This window comes from Acanthochromis polyacanthus, chromosome 3 (assembly GCF_021347895.1).
Source record: "Acanthochromis polyacanthus isolate Apoly-LR-REF ecotype Palm Island chromosome 3, KAUST_Apoly_ChrSc, whole genome shotgun sequence".
NCBI lineage: Eukaryota > Metazoa > Chordata > Actinopteri > Pomacentridae > Acanthochromis > Acanthochromis polyacanthus.
In genome coordinates this window covers 5536534-5562363 of record NC_067115.1, presented here as the reverse complement: position 1 = coordinate 5562363, position 25830 = coordinate 5536534, and the positions used below count along the sequence as shown (strand labels likewise).

The 25830-nt window shown below is 39.3% G+C and overlaps 1 protein-coding gene and 2 long non-coding RNA genes across 4 annotated transcripts; 1 reads left to right on the top strand and 2 right to left on the bottom strand.

Annotated features, from left to right (window-relative positions):
• Window positions 1-1944: 1944 nt before the first annotated feature.
• On the bottom strand, window positions 1945-11643 carry LOC127533400 (uncharacterized). The gene is made up of 3 exons (XR_007941142.1): window positions 11540-11643; window positions 9891-10161; window positions 1945-2682 (listed from the first exon to the last, which is right to left on the bottom strand). It is a non-coding gene; the product is annotated as an uncharacterized LOC127533400 (long non-coding RNA).
• Window positions 11644-15663: 4020 nt separating this feature from the next.
• On the top strand, window positions 15664-24241 carry LOC110962948 (myelin-associated glycoprotein-like). Of its 2 annotated transcripts, XM_022211070.2 has the most exons (7): window positions 15664-15910; window positions 19338-19545; window positions 20036-20111; window positions 22189-22327; window positions 22414-22746; window positions 22909-23139; window positions 23370-24241. In XM_022211070.2, the coding sequence occupies exons 1-7, from the start codon at window positions 15856-15858 to the stop codon at window positions 23438-23440; spliced, it is 1113 nt and encodes a 370-aa protein (XP_022066762.1). In that variant the 5' UTR covers window positions 15664-15855; the 3' UTR covers window positions 23441-24241. The 2 variants fall into 2 exon arrangements, with proteins under 2 accessions (XP_022066762.1, XP_022066763.2); XM_022211071.2 differs by lacking the exon at window positions 20036-20111.
• Window positions 24242-25255: 1014 nt separating this feature from the next.
• Window positions 25256-25780, bottom strand: LOC127533342 (uncharacterized). Its single transcript, XR_007941076.1, has 3 exons — window positions 25648-25780; window positions 25493-25543; window positions 25256-25379 (listed from the first exon to the last, which is right to left on the bottom strand). It is a non-coding gene; the product is annotated as an uncharacterized LOC127533342 (long non-coding RNA).
• Between the last annotated feature and the right edge of the window lie 50 nt (window positions 25781-25830).

Below are 25830 nucleotides of genomic sequence, written 5' to 3'. Positions count from 1 at the left end.
TGAATTCCCTCACCGAGTTTTGTAACATCACATTATGTCACTTTTACGAAATACACAGATGTCCCTGCAATGCAACATTTACCTCTTGCTGATGCAGCAGTGCTAACAAACGAAGACGCTTTCGTCTTCTGGAAGCAGCAGCGATCCTTGTTAGTTGCAACCTGTGCCACAGCGCTACAGCCATGCACAGTAGGCGTCTTTGTGTTACCATGGCGATGACGTCTTCCGTTTTCCGGTGAGGCGACAGGGCGTCCCATTCCTGACGATCGTATTTCTACAATTCTACAATTTCATTTAGCAGACGCTTTTGTCCAAAGCGACGTATTTATACCCTCCGCCTGAAACACTTCCAGCAGGAAAAATCACTGTGACTTGTGTTCATTATGTCATAAATTCAGTGTCACTTCTTTCCCAAATGTTCATTTATTATATAGCAACATTTAAAAAGAAAATGAAATTTCAGTCAAATGCATACAATGAAATTCATATACTTTGTTTTCCAGAGGACAATGTCTACAAGCGATAGTACATCAATGTGATCCAGCTCCATCTGCAGACACCAGGTGGAAATACAACTGAAGATCAGACAACTCTGCATGCAGCATCTGACAGCTGCTTAAATCAGGAGCAATACAACATAGAGTTTGTTCAACCATCTTCAGGTGTCAATAATGAATCATCACAGCAGGGATATGTGTAGATAATGCAAAGGCTGATCGATAAAGTCCGTGCTGTCTCACTCATACTTGCACTGAAAACAGTGATGCCTGTACCTTTTCTACTGGACCAAGTCAAAACATCTGTTCCAAAAAAAAAAAAAAAAAACTATTGGTAGTACATTATCCCAAACACTGTAATGACAATTAAATGAAATATTAATATATTTTATATATAATCTTTCATACTTATGTGTAATCCTAAAATACATGCATTCATAATGTCTGCATTTTTTCCAGCAGTTTTTCTGTAACTGTGTCTGTTTTCATCATTACTACTGATGTCGGCCTTCCCCCCTCAGGACTGAACTCATCTTGAAGATTTTAACTTTTCACTCATTTTATTCTTTACCCTCTTCCTTCATTTGTATACAAATACAAAAGAAATAAAACTATGTTAAATTTAGACTGGCTGCAGTTGTCATTCCATGTAATTTATATGCAAATAAAGTATTTATTCTACATGTCTGTATCGAGAAGTTGCTGTAATGTACAAAAGTGTATATATTTTGAGTATCTTTATTTACATCTATCCATCCATCCATCCATCCATCCGTCCATCCATCCATCCATCCATCCATCCGTATGTATGTATAAAGCTATTAAGCTTTATTTTTAAAGCTTTTTTTAGGATAAAATGTGTACTAAAATACTCAGGGTGCTTATTGTACAGACAGTCCTGAAAGAAAAAAAAATATTTTTCCAAATATAGTTTCAAATATCATAGCATTCATGGCCATAACTGAATTTGGACTTTCTCTCTGAGACTCAAAAATGGTTTCATATACACACGCAGAAGAGGTCCAAAGTACTGTGTAAAAGCTTATCATGTTTACTTTCTGTTATGTCCTCGCTTTGGGTACTTCCTGTCAGTCCTGGGAGCCACTCATGGTCTGCTCTAAATATTTAGAGCACAGCATCTAAATATGCTCTAAATATTTAGTGCAGAACTGGTCCTCAAAACTAAAGAGGAACTAGAGAGGAACCTAAACTGGAGTATAGGAGGGAGAAAGGAGAGAATATGTTGTGGCACATTGTAGGTAGGCACTTCATTGATCCCAAGGGAAATTCAAGAAATAAGACCAATACGGCCCATGGATCAGTTTTTTCATCACCAGACCAAACTAACATTTGAAAAATTGCAGAAAAATACATTTAAATTACCTCATTAAATGTTTAAATTAGACAACAAAAAACAGCCATACAACAAAGAGACAAAAAGCACAAGTGATGCTACACCTGTTTTTATTAAAAATCACACCAGGCAGCCTTCAAACAGATTTAACTTGTCCACTGACAGATGCCAGCAAGGTGGACGACGTTAAATATAAAAATTGGCAATGCTTTACATTAAGTTCCTATATTTAGCGTGTAGCCAGTATGATGTAAATACTGAATAAATGCTTTCAATGTTTATGCCCTCACAACTTTTCCTCCAGAGTGTCAGCTAACGGTGAAGGCCAGTGTTTGAACAGAAAATATAGTAAAGCAGTTCCAGTAAAAATGTAAACCATGTCTTCATGAGAGACATTATAGAAAATTCTGTACAGTAAAAATACACTTAAAATGTCCTTATGTCTGCTTATAAATGCATTACAATGTGTTGTAAAGCATTTATCAAATATCTGTGAAATGCTAACTAAACGGTAGAACTAAAATGTAAATGTTACCAAACAGATCTGAAGGTCTCCCACATGTGGATTTAAAGGTTTCCCTGCAACTTGGATCGTGCATTTGTATTTTGTTAAAAACAAATAAAACAACTTAGAACATATAATGCACGTTCTGTTCTAGTTATTTTTTGGTTGGTGGATGGTTACATTCCATGATCCAGTGGTGCCACTGCTGAGCGTCGGGGCGAAGATCACAGCTCCTTGTTGAGCCACCATTGAGGCTCCAGGAGCTCCAGGAGCTGCAGCGGCAGCAGTAGGGGGGCTCTGAGCAGAGGAGGAGGAGGAGGGTGCAGCTGGTCTCAGAGGAAAAATACAAATGCAAACATGAGTCCAGGCAGGTGATCACAGGCAGGCAAGAAGCAGATTTTTGGTTACAGGTAGAGTTTAAGAAACACTCACCACCATACTTCTTCCTTAACTCCTCTGCTAAACTGTTCTTAGACATCTTCTTCAGGATCTCAACAGTGAGGTTCACAGCCTCTTCTTTGTAGGTCTCAGCCAGCTCATACGCAGTGTCTTCTCTGGACGCTTTTTGCAGACGCGACCTAGAAAAGGGCTTACAGCTGTCCAAGATCTTGATCGTGCAGTAAAAATGAAATTTTTTTAAGTCCTCGTCAATCAGCTCTTCCAGGGTTTCGATGAGCAGCTCTTGAGCCTGCATGTCTGTTTACTGAACAGGCAGAAAGAAGGAAAGTAGTTTTAAATTTACCTCATTAGTGTTTGATTGTAAAGAAATAACTGACTTAATATTTGAGAAGATCTGGGATTTCTAATCTGAAATAGTCTCTTTGAACACTAACACCTGGACAGGAGCTGCAACAGTCAAAGATTCCAAGTCTGCTCTTATGAAATGTTAGTAAGTTGCTTCATAAATGCATTCTGCTTCAAATGTCATTTTTCCAGAGAGACGATGGTTGAAAAAATGCACTGGTGGAGTCTCACTGATGTTCTACAGGGCATCTCAGTTTAAAATCCCATTTTAGAAAGATGGGACTCCACTAAATAAAATAGGGGGGGAACCAAAACAAGAGGGACTGAGATATCCTGATATATATATATATATATATATATATATATATATATATATATATATATATATATATATATATATATGTACTGTATATATGAAGAGTTCATTTGCAAAAACAGATAACTCCGTTTTGTTACATTTTCAGAAAACTTTTTTTTATTGTTTACTTGAGATAAAATCAATCAAGCTGAAGTTGAGTGGATTTGACTCAGTAGAAAAATACATGAAAAAATAGAGAAAAAATAAATTATTAGAGTTATTATTATTATTATCTCAAGAAAACAATAAAAAAAAGAGTTTTCTGAAAATGGAGTTACCTGTTTTTGCAAATGAATTCTCTCTCTCTCTATCTATCTATCTATCTATCTATATCTATATCTATATCTATATATATATATATATATATATATATATATATGATGAATTCTATATATAATGTTAATACTGGTGTTGAGCTGGAATCAGTCCAACAGGTGGCTGGGAGAGAATGTTCAGGAAACTGATGACTATAGTGTTGGTGTTCTGTCGGGTTTGTAGGTTGTTTGCGTCTTAACATGCTGCTGTTACAAAGTAATTTCCTGTAAACTATCAGTAAAGTATTATTCTATTCTATTCTATTTATGGCAGAGGTTCTGCAGTCACATCTGTTCTGTTTTACCCTCTTTACTCTGGGTCCCTGAAATGTCTTGGTACGTGTTTAGATTTGCAGAAAAATATTTGCATTTGGCATTCTATTACAAAACAGACATTGAAGCTGACGGGCTGGTACTTGTTCAAATGACAAGCAAACAAGACAAACAGGTGCTCAGTGTTCCACCATTCAACAGCACAGCAGCAAGGATAGACAAAAAGATGAGATTAAAAAATAATAATAATAAGCCTTAGGGAAACAAAAGCTACTGTATCTCTGGGATAAAAACTAGAATAATAACATAAAATGTAAAAGCCACAATAATAATAATAATAATAATAATAACAATAATAATAATTAATAGAGCTAAGAAATAATATAGATAAGATAAAGAGCAAATGTCGCTGCCTCTTACTGAGCTCAGTGATGGCATCAGGAATAAAGCTGTTTTTTTGCCCCTTTGGAACTGAAAACCTTTGTCCAGAGGGAAGAAACTGAAATTCACCCCTTAGAGGATGGAGTCATTATTAAGAAGTGATAAAACCCTCGTCTGTACCTGTTTAGTGGACAGGGAGCTGGACAGGACTGTGACTGATTAATCAGAGACTGGACCATCTCACTGTTTGCTTCAGAGACTTTTCCTCTGTAACAGAGGTCTGACTGAACCATGTCACCAAGTAAAAACATAAAACAACCAACAGTAAAATAGAGACAGAGTGTTTGCTGTGAAGCCCCCAGGCTCTGGGATGAATTGTGTAAAGAAAACAGGTTGGCCAAGCCTCTGGAAGTCTCTAACTATGACGTGCTCTCTTCAGACAACGTTTTTTAAGATGTGATTTTCTTTGATTTCTCTTTTACTTTTCTCCATGACCCTTTTCTTTATCACTGCTGGGTTTTATACAGCAGATTGTGTTGTAAATTCTGATGTTTTACGACTTGTTTGTTCTGTTCAGCTGTCCTGCATTTCGACAAATTCTGCATTCTGTTATTGCGTTCGTTTCCTGGTGGACTTCAGATAATGAGGAAATAATTTACTCTTATCAGCTGAACGCTGCCAGAGGAAAAGAAGACACATCTGGATATACAACTTTTAGCTCGAACTTCTACAACACGTTACTAAAATCAGTTCTCAGTTTGTACAATGATGTCTCGCCAACTAACACGCAGACAGACGAACAGATCTGACTGAACCGAGAACTCCTTCATCTCCACATCAGCCTCAGTGGATCGACACTTTTCACATAATGAATAAATAAACAAATAATGAATTAATTATTCCATTAATAAGCTGCAGAACCCCGCACAGATCCACACTGAGTTAAAACGGCATCGACAGACCTTCATTATTCAGACCATTATTGAAAAAGAGAATCAGTTCTCAACTAACTTACCTGGTTAAATAAAGGTTAACTAAAGGTTAAATAAATACATCACACTACAGCTGAGACCCAGGCAGCATCTGATCACAGTTACAGCAAAGATAAAAAAAAAATAAATTATTTATAATTCAAATCAAATCGCTTACCGTGTCACCAACAGCAGTTTTGCAAAAACCTGAAGACGAGAACACGAAATGTCGACTTTACTTTCGATTTGAAGCAGTCAGTCAGGAATGTTCTTCAGAGCGCAATAGTTATACAAGCAGAGTGATTGAGAAATGTGGTATTTCCTAAGGACAGTCAAAACACAACTGAATTACATGTCGATCAGCAGCAAGAAAAACGTCACTTATTAATTGATGATTTGTTCATCATCAGTTGCATATGAATCACGTCTAGAAGATTAACCTGGTATCACGTAGATGAAAGAAAGAACTTTCAGTTGCTATACTTTGTTTTGACCATCTATCTAACTTATTGATATGATCGTTGAAAGTGAACAAAAAAAATGCACTTTTTAAAGGTTTTCTCCTGTGAATTTACATCCTGAGTACCAATGACTGTTTCTGTCACTCCTTCAGAAGTTAAACTGCTGCAGCTTTGCTATTTAACCCTTTGCAGCTTGTTATCGAAAAAAAAAACATCCTGAACAAAAGCATGGTTTGGCTTCAGAATATTATACCTGAAGTGGATGTAAAAATGATTCAGCTGCAGTTTTTAATAGATCTAAAACATGTTTTTCTGCCTTGATTAATTTATGTGGTTACCTTCTTTCCATATGAAATTATGAAAATGCCAGAAAAATTAATGCAAATTAAAAAGCATGAAATTTCAACCCATCCCAATGTAATTCGAGGGCGTGTAACTCTGAAAATATTTATAATAATATGAAGTGGTCCAGCTCCATCTGCAGACACCAGGTGGAAATACAACTGAAGATCAGACAACTCTGCATGCAGCATCTGACAGCTGCTTAAATCAGCAGCAACACAACATAGAGTTTGTTCAACCATCTTCAGGTGACAATAATGAATCATCACCGCAGGGATATGTGTAGATAATGCAAAGGCTGATGGATAAAGTCCATTCCATCTCACTCATACTTGCTTGTACCTTTTCTACTGTGACAAATCAAAAAATCTGTTCCAAAAAAGGCTTATACAATATCCACAACACCGTAATGAGAATTAAATGAAATATTAATATATTTTATATTAAACATATCATACTTATAATTAATTGTAAAATTCATGCCTTCATAATGTCAGCATTTTTCCAGCAGTATTTCTGTAACTGTGTCTGTTTTCATCATTACTGCTGATGTCGGCCTTCCCCCCTCAGGATTGAACTCATCTTGAAGATTTTAACTTTGCACTCATTTTAGTCTTTATCCTCCAGGTAAAAAGCAAACAGTACCATTGATAGACAAATACAGTGTTGTAAAAAGTTTTCGGACACCCCAAGCATTTGTGAAATATTACATTAAGGATCACTCTTAGGTCTTCAAGTGCAGTTTCTTTTAGTACAGTCCCAGGCAAAATACTAAACAAATCCTTCAAAAGCCATTAAAAATGTAAAATTGATTGTTACATAAAAATACATAAGACATTTTGAGTATTGGGTCATTTTGGTACCAGTGTTCCACTGAAAGTTGTGCTTTTTATGAAAACACAATTTTTGTTGCCATGCTTCGTGTCTATTTAAAGCCAGCACATTTGAAGGTTCTTCAGAGACAAAAATGGCTAAAAGATGAAACCTAATGCAGGAAACGGATACAGATTCTCAGCCAGGAAGGGTACAGCTGCCGTCAGATAACCAGGAAGTGCAGATGCAGCCCTTCAGCAGTTGGATTCACTCTGCAGAAATACACCCTTGGTCAAAAGTTTTGAGACTGGTTCTTGTTTATTTGAATGAGAAAGAGTCTCCAAACTTTTGACCAAGGGCATACAGACGAACCAACAGCTTGGAAGACAAACCAAGATCTGGGCGTCCAAGGGTTTCTTCAGCAAGAAATGACTGCATTATGATTCACATGTGCAGGAAAACCGCTGAATGACATCACAGGAGCTTCAGCAGCAGTCGTCAAACCAAACTGGTGTCCAGTATTCCATCCGCATTGTGTGTCACCTACTTTTAGATCATGGCTGAAGGTCCCACAAGGCTGTCAAGAAGCCCCTGATCCATGAGAGACTGAGGTTAGACAGGTGTTGTCGCGCCCAAGCACACAAGAACTGGACAGAAAGGAACTGGAAGAAGATTCTGTGGTCAGATGAGTCCAGTTTCCAGCTTTATCTTCCTCCTGCTAATGTGAGGATATGCAAGACCAAGTGAACCATTATCTCCAGCATGTACAGTATACTGTCAAGCATGGTGGAGGCAGTATCATGGTTTGGGGATGCATGAGTGCTGCTGGTGTTGGTCATCTCACATTGAACTCTGCCAAGTATTGTGCCATCCTCCAAACCCACATGCGCCTTCTGTATATGCTCTGTTCCATCAAGGTCAAAACTGGATGTTTCTACCAAATAATGCTCCTCGAACACATCCAGGACCAGCAGAACTTGGCTGCAGGAGCTCAGTATCCAGGTCTTAGAGTGGCCAGCTCAATCCCCAGACATGAGACCCATTTAAAATCTGTGGTGGATTATCGAAAGACCTGCCTCAAAGCAGAAACCAAAGAATTTGGAGAAATTTAAAGCAGTAATTAAAGAAGAATGGGACAAGATTACCCCTCGAGGCTGGTGGGGAACATGGCAGCCGGGATTAGAGCTCCACTGTATGCTAATGGCAGAACTGCTGAATAATAATTTGAAGATATGATGGTTTATTTATTGTTTGCTCGGTTTTGAACACATTCTCTGTTATTTGTTGACTTTGATTCTGACAATGTTGAGAACTGGCATATTGGAACTGTCAAGAGTATAGTTTTGTTAGTTTTTCTTGTAAACAATAAACCAAAAAAAATGCCTTTTTTTTTTGTTTGTGTCTGTCTAAAGCAGCCATACCTTCTGAAACTAAAAAAGATTTTCCCACAAATATTTCATGATCACATTTGAGATTGTGCAAAATTTTAAGGGGGTCCAAAAAAAATTTTCCACCACTGCACAAAACAAATAACCAAACTATGTCGAACAAAGACTGGCTGCAGTTGTCATTTTATGTAATTAAATACAAGTAAGCATATATGTTTATTTTACATGTCTACATTTAGAAGTTACTGTAATGTATAAAAGTGTTTATATTTTGAAAATCTTTATTTCTATATTACAAGAAAGATATGTAATAAAGCCAAATATTTAGAGCAGAGCATCTAAATATGCTCTAAATATTTAGTGCAGAACTGGTCCTCAAAACTAAAGAGGAACTAGAGAGGAACCTAAACTGGAGCATAGGAGGGAGGGAGGAGAGAATATGTTGTGGCACATTGTCGGTAGGTACTTCATTGATCCTGAGGGAAATTCAAGAAACAAGACCAATACGGCCCATGGATCAGTTTTTTCATCACCAGACCAAACTAACATTTGAAAAATTGCAGAAAAATACATTCAAATTAACTTATTAAATCTATAAATTAGAAAACAAAAAACAGCCATACAACAAAGAGACAAAAAGCACAAGCAATGATACACCTGTTTTTATTAAAAATCACACCAGGCAGTCTTCAAACAGATTTAACTTGTCCACTGACAGATGCCAGCAAGGTGGACGACGTTAAATATAAAAATTGGCAATGCTTTACATTAAGTTCCTATATTTAGCGTGTAGCCAGTATGATGTAAATACTGAATAAATGCTTTCAATGTTTATGCCCTCACAACTTTTCCTCCAGAGTGTCAGCTAACGGTGAAGGCCAGTGTTTCAACAGAAAATATAGTAAAGCAGTTCCACTAAAAATGTAAACCATGTCTTCATGAGAGACATTATAGCAAATTCTGTACAGTAAAAATACACTTAAAATGTCCTTATGTCTGCTTTAAATACATTACAATGTGTTGTAAAGCATTTATCAAATATCTGTGAAATGCTAACTAAACGGTAGAACTAAAATGTAAATGTTACCAAACAGATCTGAAGGTCTCCCACATGTGGATTTAAAGGTTTCCCTGCTACTTGGATCGTGCATTTGTATTTTGTTAAAAACAAATAAAACAGCTTAGAACATATAATGCACGTTCTGTTCTAGTTATTTTTTGGTTGGTGGATGGTTACATTCCATGATCCAGTGGTGCCACTGCTGAGCGTCGGGGCGAAGATCACAGCTCCTTGTTGAGCCACCATTGAGGCTCCAGGAGCTCCAGGAGCTGCAGCGGCAGCAGCAGGGGGGCTCTGAGCAGAGGAGGAGGAGGAGGGTGCAGCTGGTCTCAGAGGAAAAATACAAATGCAAACATGAGTCCAGGCAGGTGATCACAGGCAGGCAAGAAGCAGATTTTTTTTTGAAGGTTCAGTTTAAGAAACACTCACCACCATACTTCTTCCTTAACTCCTCTGCTAAACTGTTCATGTGCATCTTCTTCAGGATCTCAACAGTGACGCTCACAGCCTCTTCACTGTAGGCCTCAGTCAGCTTAGACACAGTTACTGTCCGAGACGCATTGTGCAGACGCGATTTAGGAATTGGTTTACAGCTGTCCAAGATCCCCATCGTGCAGTACCACTGAAAGGTTTTTAAGTCCTCATCGATCAGCTCTTCCAGGGTTTCGAGGAGCAGCTCTTGAACCTGCATGTCTGTTTACTGAACAGGCAGAAAGGAGGAAAGTAGTTTTCACTTTACCTCATTAGCATTTGATTTTAAACAGGACAAAAGACAAACAGGTGCTCAGTGTTCCATCATTCAACAACACAGCAGCAAGGACAGGTAAAAAGATGAGATAAATACAAACAAAACACAATAAACCTTAGGGAAACAAAAGCAATCTCTGGGACAAAAACAAGGATCATAACATAAAATTTAAAAGTCACAATAATAATAATAAACAGCACTCAGAAATAAGATAAATAAAATAATAGTGACGGTGGCAGGAATAAAGTTGTTTTTATAACACTGTGTTCTGCACCTTGGGACTGAAAACCAGAGGGAAGAAGCTGAAATTCACCCCTTAGAGGATGGAGTCATTATTAAGAAGTGATAAAACCCTCGTCTGTACCTGTTTAGTGGACAGGGAGCTGGACAGGACTGTGACTGATTAATCAGAGAGTGGACCATCTCACTGTTTGCTTCAGAGACTTTTCCTCTGTAACAGAGGTCTGACTGAACCATGTCACCAAGCAAAAACATAAAACAACCAACAGTAAAATAGAGACAGAGTGTTTGCTGTGAAGCCCCCAGGCTCTGGGATGAATTGTGTAAAGAAAACAGGTTGGCCAAGCCTCTGGAAGTCTCTAACTATGACGTGCTCTCTTCAGACAACGTCTTTTTAAGATGTGATTTTCTTTGATTTCTCTTTTACTTTTCTCCATGACCCTTTTCTTTATCACTGCTGGGTTTTATACAGCAGATTGTGTTGTAAATTCTGATGTTTTACGACTTGTTTGTTCTGTTCAGCTGTCCTGCATTTCGACAAATTCTGCATTCTGTTATTGCGTTCGTTTCCTGGTGGACTTCAGATAATGAGGAAATAATTTACTCTTATCAGCTGAACGCTGCCAGAGGAAAAGAAGACACATCTGGATACACAACTTTTAGCTCGAACTTCTACAACACGTTACTAAAATCAGTTCTCAGTTTGTACAATGATGTCTCGCCAACTAACACGCAGACAGACGAACAGATCTGACTGAACCGAGAACTCCTTCATCTCCACATCAGCCTCAGTGGATCGACACTTTTCACATAATGAATAAATAAACAAATAATGAATTAATTATTCCGTTAATAAGCTGCAGAACCCCGCATAGATCCACACTGAGTTAAAACGGCGTCGACAGACTTTCATTATTCAGATCGTTATTGATTAAGAGTAACTCAACGAACTTACCAGGTTAAACAAAGGCTAAATAAAGGATAAATAAATAAATCACACTACAGCTGAGACCCAGGCAGCATCTGATCAAAGTTACAGAAGAGATTAAAAAAAAACAACGTTATTTATAATTCAAATCAAATCGCTTACCGTGTCACCGACAGCAGTTTTACAAAAACCTGAAGACGAGAACACGAACTTTACTTTCACTTTCAGTCAATCAGGAAGTTTGTTCAGCGCGCAAAAATTATGAAAGCAGAGGGTGATTGAGAAATATGGAAGTTCCTAAGTAGCCTACAGTCACCACACACATGAATTACATGTCGATCAGCAGCTGTAGTGAATTTGATCATCAGATATTACAAAAAAGTGTGACCAAAAAGCAGAACAAGAGTTTTTTTTTTCTTTCCGAAATGTATTTATGATTTATTCATCATCAGTATATGTTGTGTGTCATTTTATTTGTCATTTTGTGTCATTTCAGCATCCTTTTGTGTCATTTTGTATAATTTTATGTATTTTTTGTGTCAGTCTTGTGTTATTTAAGCTTCTATTTGTTCCTTTTTGTGTGTTTTTGTGTTAGTTAAGCCTTATTTTGTGTCATTTTGTATCACTTTGTGAATTTTTGTGTCATTTTTGTGTCATTTTGTGCCTTTTTAGGTCATTTTTGTGTCTGCGTATTTTTGTGTTATTTTAGCATCTTTTTGTGTCCTTCTTGTGTTATTTTAGACATGTCTTGAACAACCACCTGCATGTCAAGCTGCATTTCTGGTTTTAAATAGGGATCATTATATTAAAAACAATCAGAGCCTCTGATCTGACCCCCCAGAATCAGCTGATGTTTTTACACTCAATAACTTTGGTATATTTAATGAGGGGGACCTTAGACTGATCTGCAGTGCCAAGTGTGATTATCCTGACTTCAGCACTTGCAGAGATATCGGACCGGGGACGGGGACACACACACACACACACACACACACACACACACACACACACACACACACAGCTAAGACTGACTGAGGCTTCCAGCTTCGTATTTCCCACTGGTCTGATTACAGACAGCACAACATTGCTGATGAACACGGGCGTGAACTGATTACACAATGAGTTCAAAGCTGAATGTAACAGAAGGGCAAAGAAGAGACATTTTATTGCCGTTTTATGAGGCCACAAGTCCACAAACTTCCCATGAAAGCATATTTAAATGAGGTTCGGTCCACTATAGCATACTTTTTCAAACCTCTACCTGAGGAAAATTTGCAGGTGTGAACTTTATGTCACAAACAATGGGGGGTCAACCCAAGCAGCAGGCAACAGACAGGCAGGTGAATGCATAAAGAATTTATTAAACGGAAAACAAACAGGAAGGCACTCCATTGGGGAGGCACGGGGAATAAACAGAGCGGGGTAAACTAAACTAAGGGCGACAGCGCGGGCCGTGGTGGGGGCTAAACTAAACTAACGGGGAGAGAGGTGACTGACATTGTGTCCAGAGGATCGGGAGATGAGGTGGGGGGCAGAGCTGAGGGAGCCGGTGGTGGGGACCTGGGAAGGACTGAGGAGCAGGCAGACCTGAGCAGACGGAGGAGTGACGAGCAGACGAGGGATTCCGGGGTGAGAGGCAGGCGAGGTAATCCACATGGAGCTGACAGAGTCCAACAGAGCTGTGTGTCTGATGGAGGATCACATGAAACGGCCCAGCACGGAGCTGAGTGGAGAGCCAGGCTTTATGCTGAGCTGATTGCTCACTGAAGCCAGCTACGTTCCTCCGCAGCTGTTTCTGATTACCCAGCGAGCAGAGCGGGAGAGGGAGGGGCCATGACACTTTAACCATACAGATGTAGAGATCCAGCAAACGTGAAGCAAATTTCACGTTTGTGCCTTCATAGTGTCTACCTGATGTTCATAACCTTGTTGTTGTAACTGTTAAAGTTGTAGTTGGAGGAAAGAAAACAAGCTAGCTGCCGTTTGACAGCACAATCTCCCTCCTGCAGCTTTTCTCTGTTCTGATCTGTTCCCTGCAGATAAGCCTGGGCACATTTATCTACTCTTAAAGATTCACATTCCACTGTCCTGACTGAGACTCAGTTTCTCCCGTTGCACCACATCCTGTGTACTGCTGCTATTCTGTCCATAAATTCATGCAGCTCTCTCCCTTTGGAGACGATTGTATGATTCTGGCTGCTGTCTGATGTTACAGGCAATAAAAACTCGCAGGAAATGGTCCTAAAAACAGCTGAACAACAAACTAAACTGTGATTCTATGTGGGTGACAGCTCACCTGCCTGATGAGAAAAAAAGAGTGTGTTTGTCAGGATCCTGGCCTGAACTGATCTGTTCTCTGTGTTGTGGATGGTTTATAATATTAGATCAAGTTACAGGTGCTGCTGATCCACTTGATGCTGCAGGTATTTAACAAACTAAGAAAAAAAACCTCCTCCAAGCAACTGTTAACCTCTTCTGGGAGGGGAGGAAATATCAAATTATATTTCATCCCCTATTTAACCAAAGCTGTTAGTGGCTGTTTTTTTTTTTTATTACAATAAAGTTTTGCTCTTATTAGCAATTTTGTTGCCTGATTGAACTGAAACTGTAGAACAAAGCAAGTGAAAAAGATTTGTTGTAATCATGGTACAGAAGCTGCGCATTCAGCTGTGTGATGTTTTTGGATGAATGTTGTTGCTGAAATGTAGAAAAAAATCCTACCTTAATCATTTCACACAACTGGAAGCACTGTGGCTTGTGTGTATGTTCATGTGACGGTTCAGTTCAGACATGTTGAAAGTGATACTGGAATGTTTCTTGGTTGGAACTAATAAGACTGCTGGATTCAGACACAATGCCGACACATTCAGATTACAAGCCTCTCTAATCGGGCCTCTAGTTCCCTCTCAGAAATCAAAGTTTAGTAAAGAATTTTTGCTCAGTTAGGTGAAAAAAAAACTATCTACCCCTGCTTTAAAGGCCCCTCTGTGTTTATCAGCAACTCACTTTGCCGTTTGCCTGCTGGCACTGGGAATTAATGACTCAAACCAAAACAGTAACAGGCTGTAAATCCAAAAATGTTCTGCTGAGCCAAGAAAAACTGTCAGGTCATGATTCTTTGCGGAGTTGCCACTGCTAATGACGTCCTTCACAAACACATAGGTGTTTTCCATTGTAAAATAAAACTAGATTACAGCAGCTTTAAGGGGAGCTGTGAAAAAGGAGATGGTGAATGGATACAGAGAGGCAAAAACAATGACTGCAGGTTTTTTTAAAGTATGGTGGAGGTGAGAAAAGAAACAAACAGCTTCATTACACTGATGATGCTTGTTTTTCTGTGTTCTTTTTTCATTTTAATACTTTGGCTTTTCTAGTATCTGATCTGAGATGTGTATTACTTAATAGGTTAGTAGAATGGAATCTGTTTTGTTTGTTCTAGTATCTGATATGAGTTGCTTGTTATATGAAGTGTTTGCCCTGGTGTGGTTCTTTGTCTCTGACCACAGATGGAACCTGAACAACACGCGTGACTAATTCTACCCATGTCATTGGAATGTGTTTTTCAGTCTCAGGAACAGATCACTAGTTGTTTTTTGAGGCACCCATGTGTGAAGATGGATGTGTCCCTTTGGATTTCAGAGCTGGGGGTTTTATTCAAGGGCGGTCTTGTTTTGAGTAAGGGCTCTTCTAACATGAACCAGATGTTGTAATTCTATCCTTTACCAGTAGGTATAAAAGCGACCCGACCTGTCCAGGGTGTCCCCTGTCTTCGCCCGAGTCAGCTGGGATAGACCCCCGCGACCCTAGTGAGGATAAAGCGGTGTATAGAGAATGGATGGATGGATCAAAGCGACCTGACTTCTTTGTTCGGAGTGAGATTCTTATTGGCTTTGAATCCTCCACAGGCAAACCATGTAGCCTTTTCAGATACTGTTTTTATCATTATGGGAGGAATCAATTGGCAGGATCCTCCACAGGCAGACCATGGGGCTTGTTCAGATGCTGTCTTTTTATATAAAATTAAATTATATTAGAAGCAACAGTGTCGCCGGACGTGTTATTCAACCTCGGCACATCTAAGAGAAACCACAACTCTTTAAGCTTTTTTTGTATTCTCAGAAGCTGTACAGCACCCGTTTCTGTGTAAGCGCTCACACACACTTTTATTCTTGCCCTCTGCACTGCAGCACTACACTGCATTATTCTTGACCCTCCCTTCCTTCCTCCCTTGATATACCAAGAGAGAACGCCCATGGTGGGTTTGAGAGGCCAAAGCAAAGGAACTGCCTGATCATCAGCTTCAGACACACCAAAGCAGAACAGGCACACACCCACACCTCCATAAAAACCTCAAGCTCCCACTGTTAGCTCAGAAGTCTCAGGCCGTGTGGCTCTCAGCATCACACTGCTATCGACCTGTGCCCGACAGAAACGTCATTTCAGAAGCTGATATTCTGAGAGAAGGAAACTAACGAAGGATGTGTGCTCCTGGATGGCCAATCACACTTCTGCTGGTTCGCTTCTTTGGCTCAGGTGAGTGAAGTTACAGCTGGATGAGAGCAATGGGCAGGTCTAATGAGACGAACACAGTCAGACAATACAGACCGGAAATTTTGAAATAGCTCAGTTTTGTTTGTTTGTGAAGTTACTGAGAGCTGCACTGCAAAAACTCAAAATCTTACCAAGTCTATTTTTCCTTTTTTTTAGTCAAAATGTCTCATCCCACTCGATTAAAGATAAATTCTCTTAACAAATGACACTTCAGCAAGATGGAGGGAGACAATGCATCTTAAAAATCTTAAGTCAAACAACCTTGAAATTATCTTGTTTTGAGTTGTATTTAACAAGAAAACTGAAAATAAATAAAATACATCTCAAATTAGGAGGTTATATGAAAGCAAAAATCTATTTTTGAGAGAAAAACTGCTTCTTTTTTAGGCATGTCTGCCCTATTTCAAGACACCTAATCCTGGTAAAATATAGCTTAAAATAACTTTTCTCAGCTAATTTTAAGATCTCAATATTCTAAACATCATTTCTTATTTCAACAAATATTACTAAGCCATTCTTCACTTAGCTGGGTTTTTTTTCTTGTTTTGTCAGGGGCATTTTTTCCAATGTGACAGGTTTCATTGATCTCTGTATTTGTATTGTGGTATACATTTCAGTGGACTAAAGAGGTAAAATCAAGACACTGGCAGGGATTGTGAATTTGTGGATACACTGTTTTACTTTGTAAAGTCCTCTGTGGCAAATGTATGATTGGTGGTTGTGAACTCCACATAAAATTTACTGAACAGAAGGAAAATAAAATAACATTCAAGTTCATAGATGGTGTAACCAGTATATGCATGTAATAACTGATAATAGATAACAGAAACGGTGCTACAAAGTAAATACAATTACTCAAGTACAACCTATTTTACAGGTAGTTTCAGTGTACTCAAGCATTTACATTTTATAGAACTTTATACTTGTACTTCTTCACATCTCGTAGCTTTTACTGACTGTGCCGATTCTTTGAAAATCATACAAAATAATTAATCTTGAAACTATGATGTGTTGTTATAGAAGACTGAAGATGTTTCAGGTAAAATTGGTTACATGTTAATGAATGAATAATAGCAATCCAAAAACATAATACACAATAATATCAACCTCAGCAAAAGTTCAGTCTGTGCATCGGGTGTTTAATTTAGGTGTTTTACATAACCTCATACTCTTAGAGAGAAATTAGAAGTAGACATTATAATCTGGTTATCTCTATTTGAGTTCTGCATGTCAGTGCTTCCTTCATCGCTGAATTCTGTGAATCAGGAAAAAAAGAAGCCGTTCAATCACGATTTTTGGAGGTATTTAGCTCGCTATTGTATGGCGTAAACAGAACTGCCCATTGTCCGATTCCGCACCTTTTGCTGAGTAGCATGTGGGAAACATAACTATAAATTTTGACAGCCGGCATGCCCAGTGTAAGTGAGATCATCTGATAGGCAGGAGAACAACCTCAGGATTCGGTGGAACAATAGTCAATTGAAAAGAGGAGCGAGTTCTTCTGACTTGGGCAGGGTGTCCTTCCTTCCTCAGAGGAACACGCTGGGTGTATTCAGTGTGTGATGAAACAATGGTTCACAATAGATCAGCTAAAAAGAGTATTATTTTACGAGATGGCAAAATTCAACTGACCCCTGCCTGCATTATGTAAAGATGGGAGAAAATGACTCATGAGGTCATACAGCGTACAGCGCCAACATAAATATCACAGAGACTAATCACTGTATTCATCGTTTCATTTCTGTAGGACTACTGCTACTGTGAATGTATGGAGCTGTGTATAACTATAGAAACCTCTTCTGATTTCCTCTGTTGTTGTGTGCATTAAATATTAAATTGTGTAAGATGTTAATATTTAATGTAAAGTGGAGATAACTTGAGAAAACACAAATTAAAGTTGTAAATAATAACTGTAAGTATTCTAGTCAAGAAGTTATCTAATGCCAGCCGAGCCTGTGTGAAAAAGGATTTGCTCTGTCTCTATATCAAAAAAATTCCCAAACTGCACTGAAAACTGTATTCATATACACCCTTATCAAATAAATCCTCCCCTTATTTGACCATTTCAGAAGCATGAAGTTGACTGAAAGTTGTCATTAGCAGCACACTGCCAAAATCAAAGGAATTCCACCGTACGTGAGGAAAATGGCAAAGCTGTTTCTAAAGGTTTGATTATACTCCCTAGTGGATGCAAACAGACAGCTACAGTCACCACAAATGTGTTATGAGGCCAGCGTTTTGCTTCCTGCATTAGCGTGGTCAAAACCTTCCGGTGCGTGTGACATTATAATAGACACAGATTTTGGGCTGCACATAGACGTCAACAGGAGAAGTTCAAGCAAAAACTATGCTAAAATGCTGCCCATGCTCAGAAATCCTCCAAGCAGTATAATCAAGGCCTTATACTACTTTGCAGTCTACTTTGAGCCCGCTTGGAAGACCATTCCATAAATGCGCAGTAGATCGGCATCTACGTTTTCACACATGCACAATATTCTCAAGCATGTGCACTGCTGACTTTGTACTGTAGTTGCTTTGTGGATGCAAATTTTGGGCTCCACATGGACGTCTGAAGAGGGGTCTGCATGAGTCTAGAATACTTGGGAAGATGACTATGTTTATGCCACACACTCACAGATGCAGCAAGTATAAATTGAAATAATAATAATAACCTTCCCAGAAGTGCCAGAGGAAAACCTCAGGATATCAGTTCATGCTCATAAACCCTCCAATGTGGCTGCACTAATACAGTTCTGCAGAGAAGAGTGAGACAAAATCCCACCACAGCAATGTCTAAGACTGATGTCCAGTTAATAGGAGTTGTTTGGTTGCAGTTGTTGCTGCTAAAATTGGCATAAATGAATTCAGTGGATTGAATCCTTTTTCACTTGGCACATTCTGGTAAACATCTCCCAATATGTACTCAAATTAAGACAACAATACACAACAAGAGATGATAAATATTAAGGTATATATTATAGAAAATGTACAATGGGTTAGGATTAGAAATTAATGGTTAGAAATGCATCATAAAATTACACTTAACACGATGTACCCTAAAGTAGAAAGTAGAAGAAGAAAATCTAAAAATGGACTCAATGATCGCAATAATCCAAAATCATTTACATGTACAAAAAAAAAAAAACACAGGGAAACTATGAAGAGAAAGAAGAAAAGAGAAAAAGAGGAGAAAACTCATTCATGTAAGGAGAGATGCTAAATGCTAGAAGATTGAAGAGAGTAAAATGAAGAAAAATAAGAATCTGTTCTGAGTATTCCTAGTGAAATTCTTTCAATTCACAATAGTTAGGAGGCAGTCTGAATGATATATTTACAGTTGTTTTACTTATAAATGACTTATTGTGTCTTGTTTCCTCTCCCACTCCCTCCACTGCTCCTGTGACCTCAGCTACCTCATCCCCTGTTTCCATTTACACACCTTCTCCACCTCTTCCATCGCAAATTTCCCCTCCCTCTCCCTCAGCAACAGTCCTCCCGTTTCTACCTTCCCCCTCTCTGAGTGTCCCATCCCACATCCCTCCATTCATCAGCAGCTCTCCAGAGTCAGAAAGACTCCGCTGCCCACTGACGATGTCACCCTCCACTCTGGTGGTCAGGTAAGGCAGACATGACGGGTCACTATTTCTGGGAGATGGGGTTGCTCAGTGATTAAAGGGTCTGTTCAACTAAATAATGCTGTCATGTGTCTCCCATAGAAACATGATATGCAGTATACACAACAAATGCTGTATGGTAGAGAGCTCCAGGGAATTGTAAAGCAATGTGTAAACTTGTGGACATATTACCCTGAGAGCTCTTCATGCTAGCCCAACACTGCCAAGTTTGAAAAATATCTGAAAGTGTTCTACAGTGATGCTCATGCTTGTTCTTCAGTGTGACTGCATCCATTCAGATGTGTTTCTTCTTGAAGTAAACAGATCCAGGTCATTGCTTGGTTAGACTTCGTCAGATTACTACAAAAAAGTGACCAGGTTGCTTATTCACATACGTGGCAGACACAGTAAATTGTCGTCAAATTAATGTGAAGGGCTGCATGTCCGAAAGGAGATTTAGAGAGAACTAACCGTGTTGAAACTCTTCTGTCAGGTATGGGGATCCAGTTGAAGCTAACTGCTCTGTACCAGAGATGGGCTTTCCAGTTCTGGGTTGGGAAGTCTCACTGGTAATGACAATAATGGAATCTATATTTTGTAATTTATGACTTTAGGATGTTACACACACAGAAACAAAACCATTATGTCTGCTGTCCATTAGAACATTGCAATATTAAAATACAGTCCCTAAAAAAGGTATCCCTTACTTTGCAAAACTGCTCAAGCTCTAACAGGTTCCATGGGATGATGTGCAAACAGCCCTTTCAAGTACAGTTACAAATTTTCAATTGGATTAAAGTCGGGGCTGAGACTCGGCCACTCCAGAACATTTACCTTGTTGTCTTTAAACCATTTCTGTGTAGCTTTGGTTGAGTGCTTCACATCACTGTCTTGCTGGAAAATAAATCTCAGTTCTCTTGGAGGGTTTCCCTATACTATGCTGCATTCATTTTACCCTTACCAAGCCAATTAGAGCCTGCTGCCAAGAATCCTCCACACATCATGATACTGCCACCACCATGCTTCATGGTGGGGATGGTGAATTTGTGATGATCTGTAGTGCTTGGTGTTCACCAAACTAGTCTCATAGCCAAAAAACTCAATTTCGGCCTCATCAGACCGATGAGACATCTTCTAGTTGACTTCAGAGTCTCCTTTAATGCCTTCTTGTTAACACTAGTCTTGGTTTAACATGAGCTTGTTTAAACAGTGACTTTGTCTTCGCCACTTTCACATAACTGACAAAGAGCAGGCGACAGTCATATGCACAGAGCCTCCCAATTTCCAAGGGGGCTGAATACTTTTTGTAGGAACTGTATTTTACTTACACCTTTTATTTGTTATAATTTGAAACTGAATTATATTCTGCTTAGAAGACATTTTACCAGACTAAGCAGCTCACTTTATGAGAAAAGCAAATAGTCTATTTTTTGGTAAATATAAATACCATTATGTAAAGTCTCTGGGTATCAGATTCATACACTGATTTGCCAGTTCATCTAGCACAGTAGTTTTATGTATACAATCCAATGCAGCAACCCTGCAACAGCAGCTTTTCTATTCCAGTTGATTATTTGACTTTTGTTTGCTTCAGTGTAGCTACTGGTGAAGTCTTGGGGTGCATTGTATTGAAACATCTTGTAGTAGCATTGTAGAATTTCTCCCTCAGGCCACATCACCAGCTTCTTTACTTGATTAATTTTATAATAAATAAAGAAAAGTTCTGGCTGAAACAAAGGCTGGGAATCAATCCAAAATAAAAGGTTTTATAGATTATATAGTCTGTCCAGTATGTTCTGGATCTGCCCCAGGTCTCCTCCCAGGTACGTGCAGAAGGACCACTAGGGAAAGCGTGGACCTCCCTTCCTGGATTGTCTTATTGTTTGTTAGAACCTTTTTCAGAGCAACTAAAATTTCTTCCTTATGGCCTCCCTGAACTCCTCCCAAAGTTGTTTCACATCTATAGAAGCTGCAGTCCCTCTGGCGTCTGATTCGAGAGTCCCCTTTTAATAGCTAACGTACCAGTCATGACCTTCATCAGCTAAAAGACCTCTTTCACCCTGTGCCTATCTGTGGGTTTTTAGATTGCAACAGACTGATCAATATCTTTCAGGCCACTTGTCCATGCAGCCATGCCTATAATGGATCCTAGTTCAGTGTCTTCATATATTTGGGTTTGCTGGGTTGTTGCTGTAGTCTGACCTTCTACTTGAGTCACACATCACCACATGGGGGTCACCTGACAGCTTCTTTCCTGTCATCAGCACAGCGTCAAAGTCCTAAAGCTGAATATCCACTGATGCAGAATGATGATTTACTGATGATGCTGTTGGCAACCAGCTAACTAGCCCAATAAAGGATTCAAACAAAAACCATCATGGCTGTTTCTCAGAGTTGCTTTTTCCATGTTTTTACATTGTCACTCATGTAAAAAACTGAAAAGCCTTTGCAAAAGGGGCCTTCTTTGGGACCACACCCAAAACACCTGCTTTGATGTTTTATTGTAGAGCTACTGCATTGGGTAACATTGTAAAGGTACACCTAATGACCTGCTACCACAAATACAGTGATAACCTGTTGCATTTATTGTCTCCATTTTAACAGAATGTCAATAGCTTTATGATTTGTAACCTTTTGCTACCCTAGGCAGATCCTCACTATACCATGGATCGTTTTCTGGTCTGGAGTGTGGACAGAATGACTAACTGGGGCATCAAGGCAATATGCTACGCACTCTCTGAGCATGGAGGGCAGTGCAACATGGATCTCCCTGTAATCATTTACCGTGAGTTAAGAATTGTCTCAATTCCAACCTCTTAAAATATGCATCAAGCCTTTCTGTGTGGCTGATCTGTCAAACTTTGTCCACAGAGCCTCCTGACAGAGTGTCCATCAGATTGATAAATCACACTGGGTCAATGCTTGAGGACCATCAGTACACTCTGCAGTGCACGGTTCAAGATGTTGCACCAGTTGAAAGCCTGACCGTGATATTCTATAAAGGAGACACAGAACTGGGTCAAGTTCAGTCCGACAACACCACAGAGAGGACTCCAGTCACAGAGATCTTCACTCTTGGTATCATCCCCACTAAAGAAGACAATGGAGCCCAGTACTGGTGTGAAGCTAGACTAGAACTGGGACCTGAAGGACCACAGCATCCTCCAGTGGTGGCATCACAAAAACTCAGTGCCACGGTCCTCTGTTAGTCAATCTACATTTTCATTTTATATTTCAAGTTTGTCTTTGTTGGGTTTCTTTGCATCTTTCCTCTTCAATAAACCTCATTCTGTCTCTGCTATTCTACTGGTATTAAACACATTAACTGCACTTTTCTTCACACCTATGATTTTTCTTCTCTTTCAGTTGGTCCTGAGCTCAGCTGCCCTACAAAACTACAAGTGAGAGAGGGAGAGACTCTCAGATGTGATGTGATTGGAAACCCCCCACCATCAGTCATGTGGGTCAGAGATGGGCGGGTGGTTGTTCTACCCACTCTCTCAAGCAAAACACATGCTGGAAAATACACAGCTTGGACCAAAGGACTGCTTGGACAAAAAAACTTTACAGTGGAGGTGGAGGTCCTTGCTGCCAGTGGTAAGTTGATGCTGATTGCTTTTATCAAATCAAAGAAAAAAAGCAAAAGCATAATACTTTTTGAACTACTGTTGGTTTATTAGTGAAGCTTTAATTAGAAACATCTAAACTTGTTATTGTTCCGAGTCTTCTTAAGTTCAAGAAATGTTCCTGATCTTACATAAGGAAAAGGGAACTGGAGTAAAACATGAAAGCAAAACAACACTGATGAAATTATTTCCTCTTTCTAGGAGCTGCAAACACCTATAATGGACATTTCTTGCTGGCTGCCCTGCTAACTCCGATGATTCACTGGCTGTAAAACCTAAAAGAGCCTGTTGTGATCTGTGATCCTTCTTTGCATGCTGTTTGGATAAACTCCCGTCTGTCGGGGAAGACTCACTGCCTTACGTTGCTCATCGTTTTGAATTTGAATGCCTTTTTGTGCATCATTTGCACTCACTGAAAGCAGAACTGCTGTCCAGGTACATGTTGTAATATGAAGCCTCGATGTAACCCTGTCTGAAAGGTAAAGTTCACATCTTCCCAACTGAAAGCTGCTCTAGTAGGAAAAACACATTTTAGCCTTGTAAAGTTTAATGCTCACTCATTCAGCCATGGTAGGCTTTCTTCCAGAGATTATTTTTTAACAATCGGACTTTTCTTAACCGTCTGTTTATCTTTGGTGTGTACATATGTTTATTTTTCTGTCTATATTTCTGAACATGGCAAAGCACCAGGTCTTATTTCTCCAATGTTAAAATGCTGAAACAGAACTTGTATAATAGCAGTACATCTTAATTTTTTAGACTTGTATAGCTTTAAAGTGTTTGTGCTGTGACAAAGTATGGCTAAGGAGAACGAAATTTAACAGAAAATTGCAAACACAGGTCTATAATCACAATATCAAGCATGTAAAGATGGGAACGATCTGAGCATAAAGTGTATTTTAAATTTGCAAATGTCAATTCTGCTGGCTGGAGCTCACACAGAAACTACACTACAACGCACTCTTTCAATAGTATGGAATAAATAGTGTCAAAGCTCTAGTGAAGTTTTGGCCATTTTAACTGTAAATGACTGAATAAATGTGCAAAGGGAATCTGAGTGGGTAGAACAGCGAGACTAACGTTCAGTTCCTGTGCCTCATGTAGAGACAGCACACGAAAGAAAAGGCTGCATGTTGTGTAATCTTTATTATTTATTAATTCAAACTGAACCATTCACATCTCAAACAAAACCTTTCAAAAACAATCCATTTCTGCAACATTAAGTGACTCACTGAGTGGGTGTCCTGTCTGAATCCAACAAGAGGGTACACCAATATTTGCTTTAATCCCATTTACATCCGTGCAAATAAGCAGAGAAAGTGGAAAGCAAACCACTAATCCTCAATGTAATCATCTAATTTTGACTGGATAGTCGTTTACCACTGTTGACTTTACCAACACAGGAATAATCTTGTATTGTGTTCAGTCCATCTCCAACACAACATCTAGAAAGACTACAAATATATCAGCTGCCTCTTTACTGAAACAAAATTTCTGGATTTTCACTGAATATCACATCTGTTTTACTGGCATCATAGCAAATTATTAGAACCAACGAGGCATCTTGTAGCATTTAATATGTTAGAAAGATATCAGGTCAACAAGCATGCTAAACGCTGCCAGGAACAAAATGAAAAACTCAGTACGTAAATGTAAGGTTAGCTACAAAAATAAACTTACTTAGTGTCTGTGCTGGGAGCCTTCACTCTGTAACACTGATCAGAAATGATCTGCACCTCATCAGCATCCACATGTCTGGTGTCTCCAGCCAGCAGCAGCTGAGGCAAAACAGCCTGATGCGCTCTGCTCACTGGGAAACCCACTGGGCTGGACTGAGGAGGTGGAGGAAGAACAGGAGGACTCTTGGTGTCCATGCTGAAGCTCCAGTGCTGAACTGCACGCCTGTATTTCGCAACAGCTTCTGCCAGGAGCTCCGGGGGAAGTGTAAAAGGTTGCTCCCGAGCCAGTGCTTGATCTGCGAGGATATCCAGCAGTGAGTGAGTGGGAGCAGATGTAGCCACACCACCCTTCTTAGTAACACCAAGTGGCACAGAATTTGAGATATTCACGTCTTCAATGAAGATTTGATCCGTTCCTCGGCTGGGTTCCCCTGAGAGTGATGAAGCTCTCTGAAGACCGTGGCAGCCGTCTGATAAAGTGGAAGCACTGTTGATGGAGGACTGCCTCTTCTCAGACTTGGCCTTTTTTCGTCTGAGCACATGTGGAAGACCAAGTTTACAATGTAAGTGAACTGAGTTTACAGCGTGTAGAAATGTATGCTTGTAATAAAATGTAGCTCTACTCATTGTAATTATTGTACTCACGGTAAGGACGTAAAGCCACCTATCATTTTCTTGCTCTCCCTTATCAGCACTCTGAAACAAGAAAAGCCAACATGCGGTGTGTCAACATGTACAGTTAGGTGAAAAAATGCTTCTAAAAGCGTCAAAGTTGGGGGTATATTTTTTTGGCGGCATACCTGGACTGCATCCAACCTTTTGGCCACAGTGGCTTGACCTCATTGTCTAAAAAGTTCTTGAGGTAGTCCTCCATCTCCACACTCTCCTTTCTTTCCTTTTTATATTTGTCCACTTTTTCTTTCAACAATTGACCCAAACATTCCCTGCATGAGAGAAAATATGAAAGTTTCAAAAAGTAAAAA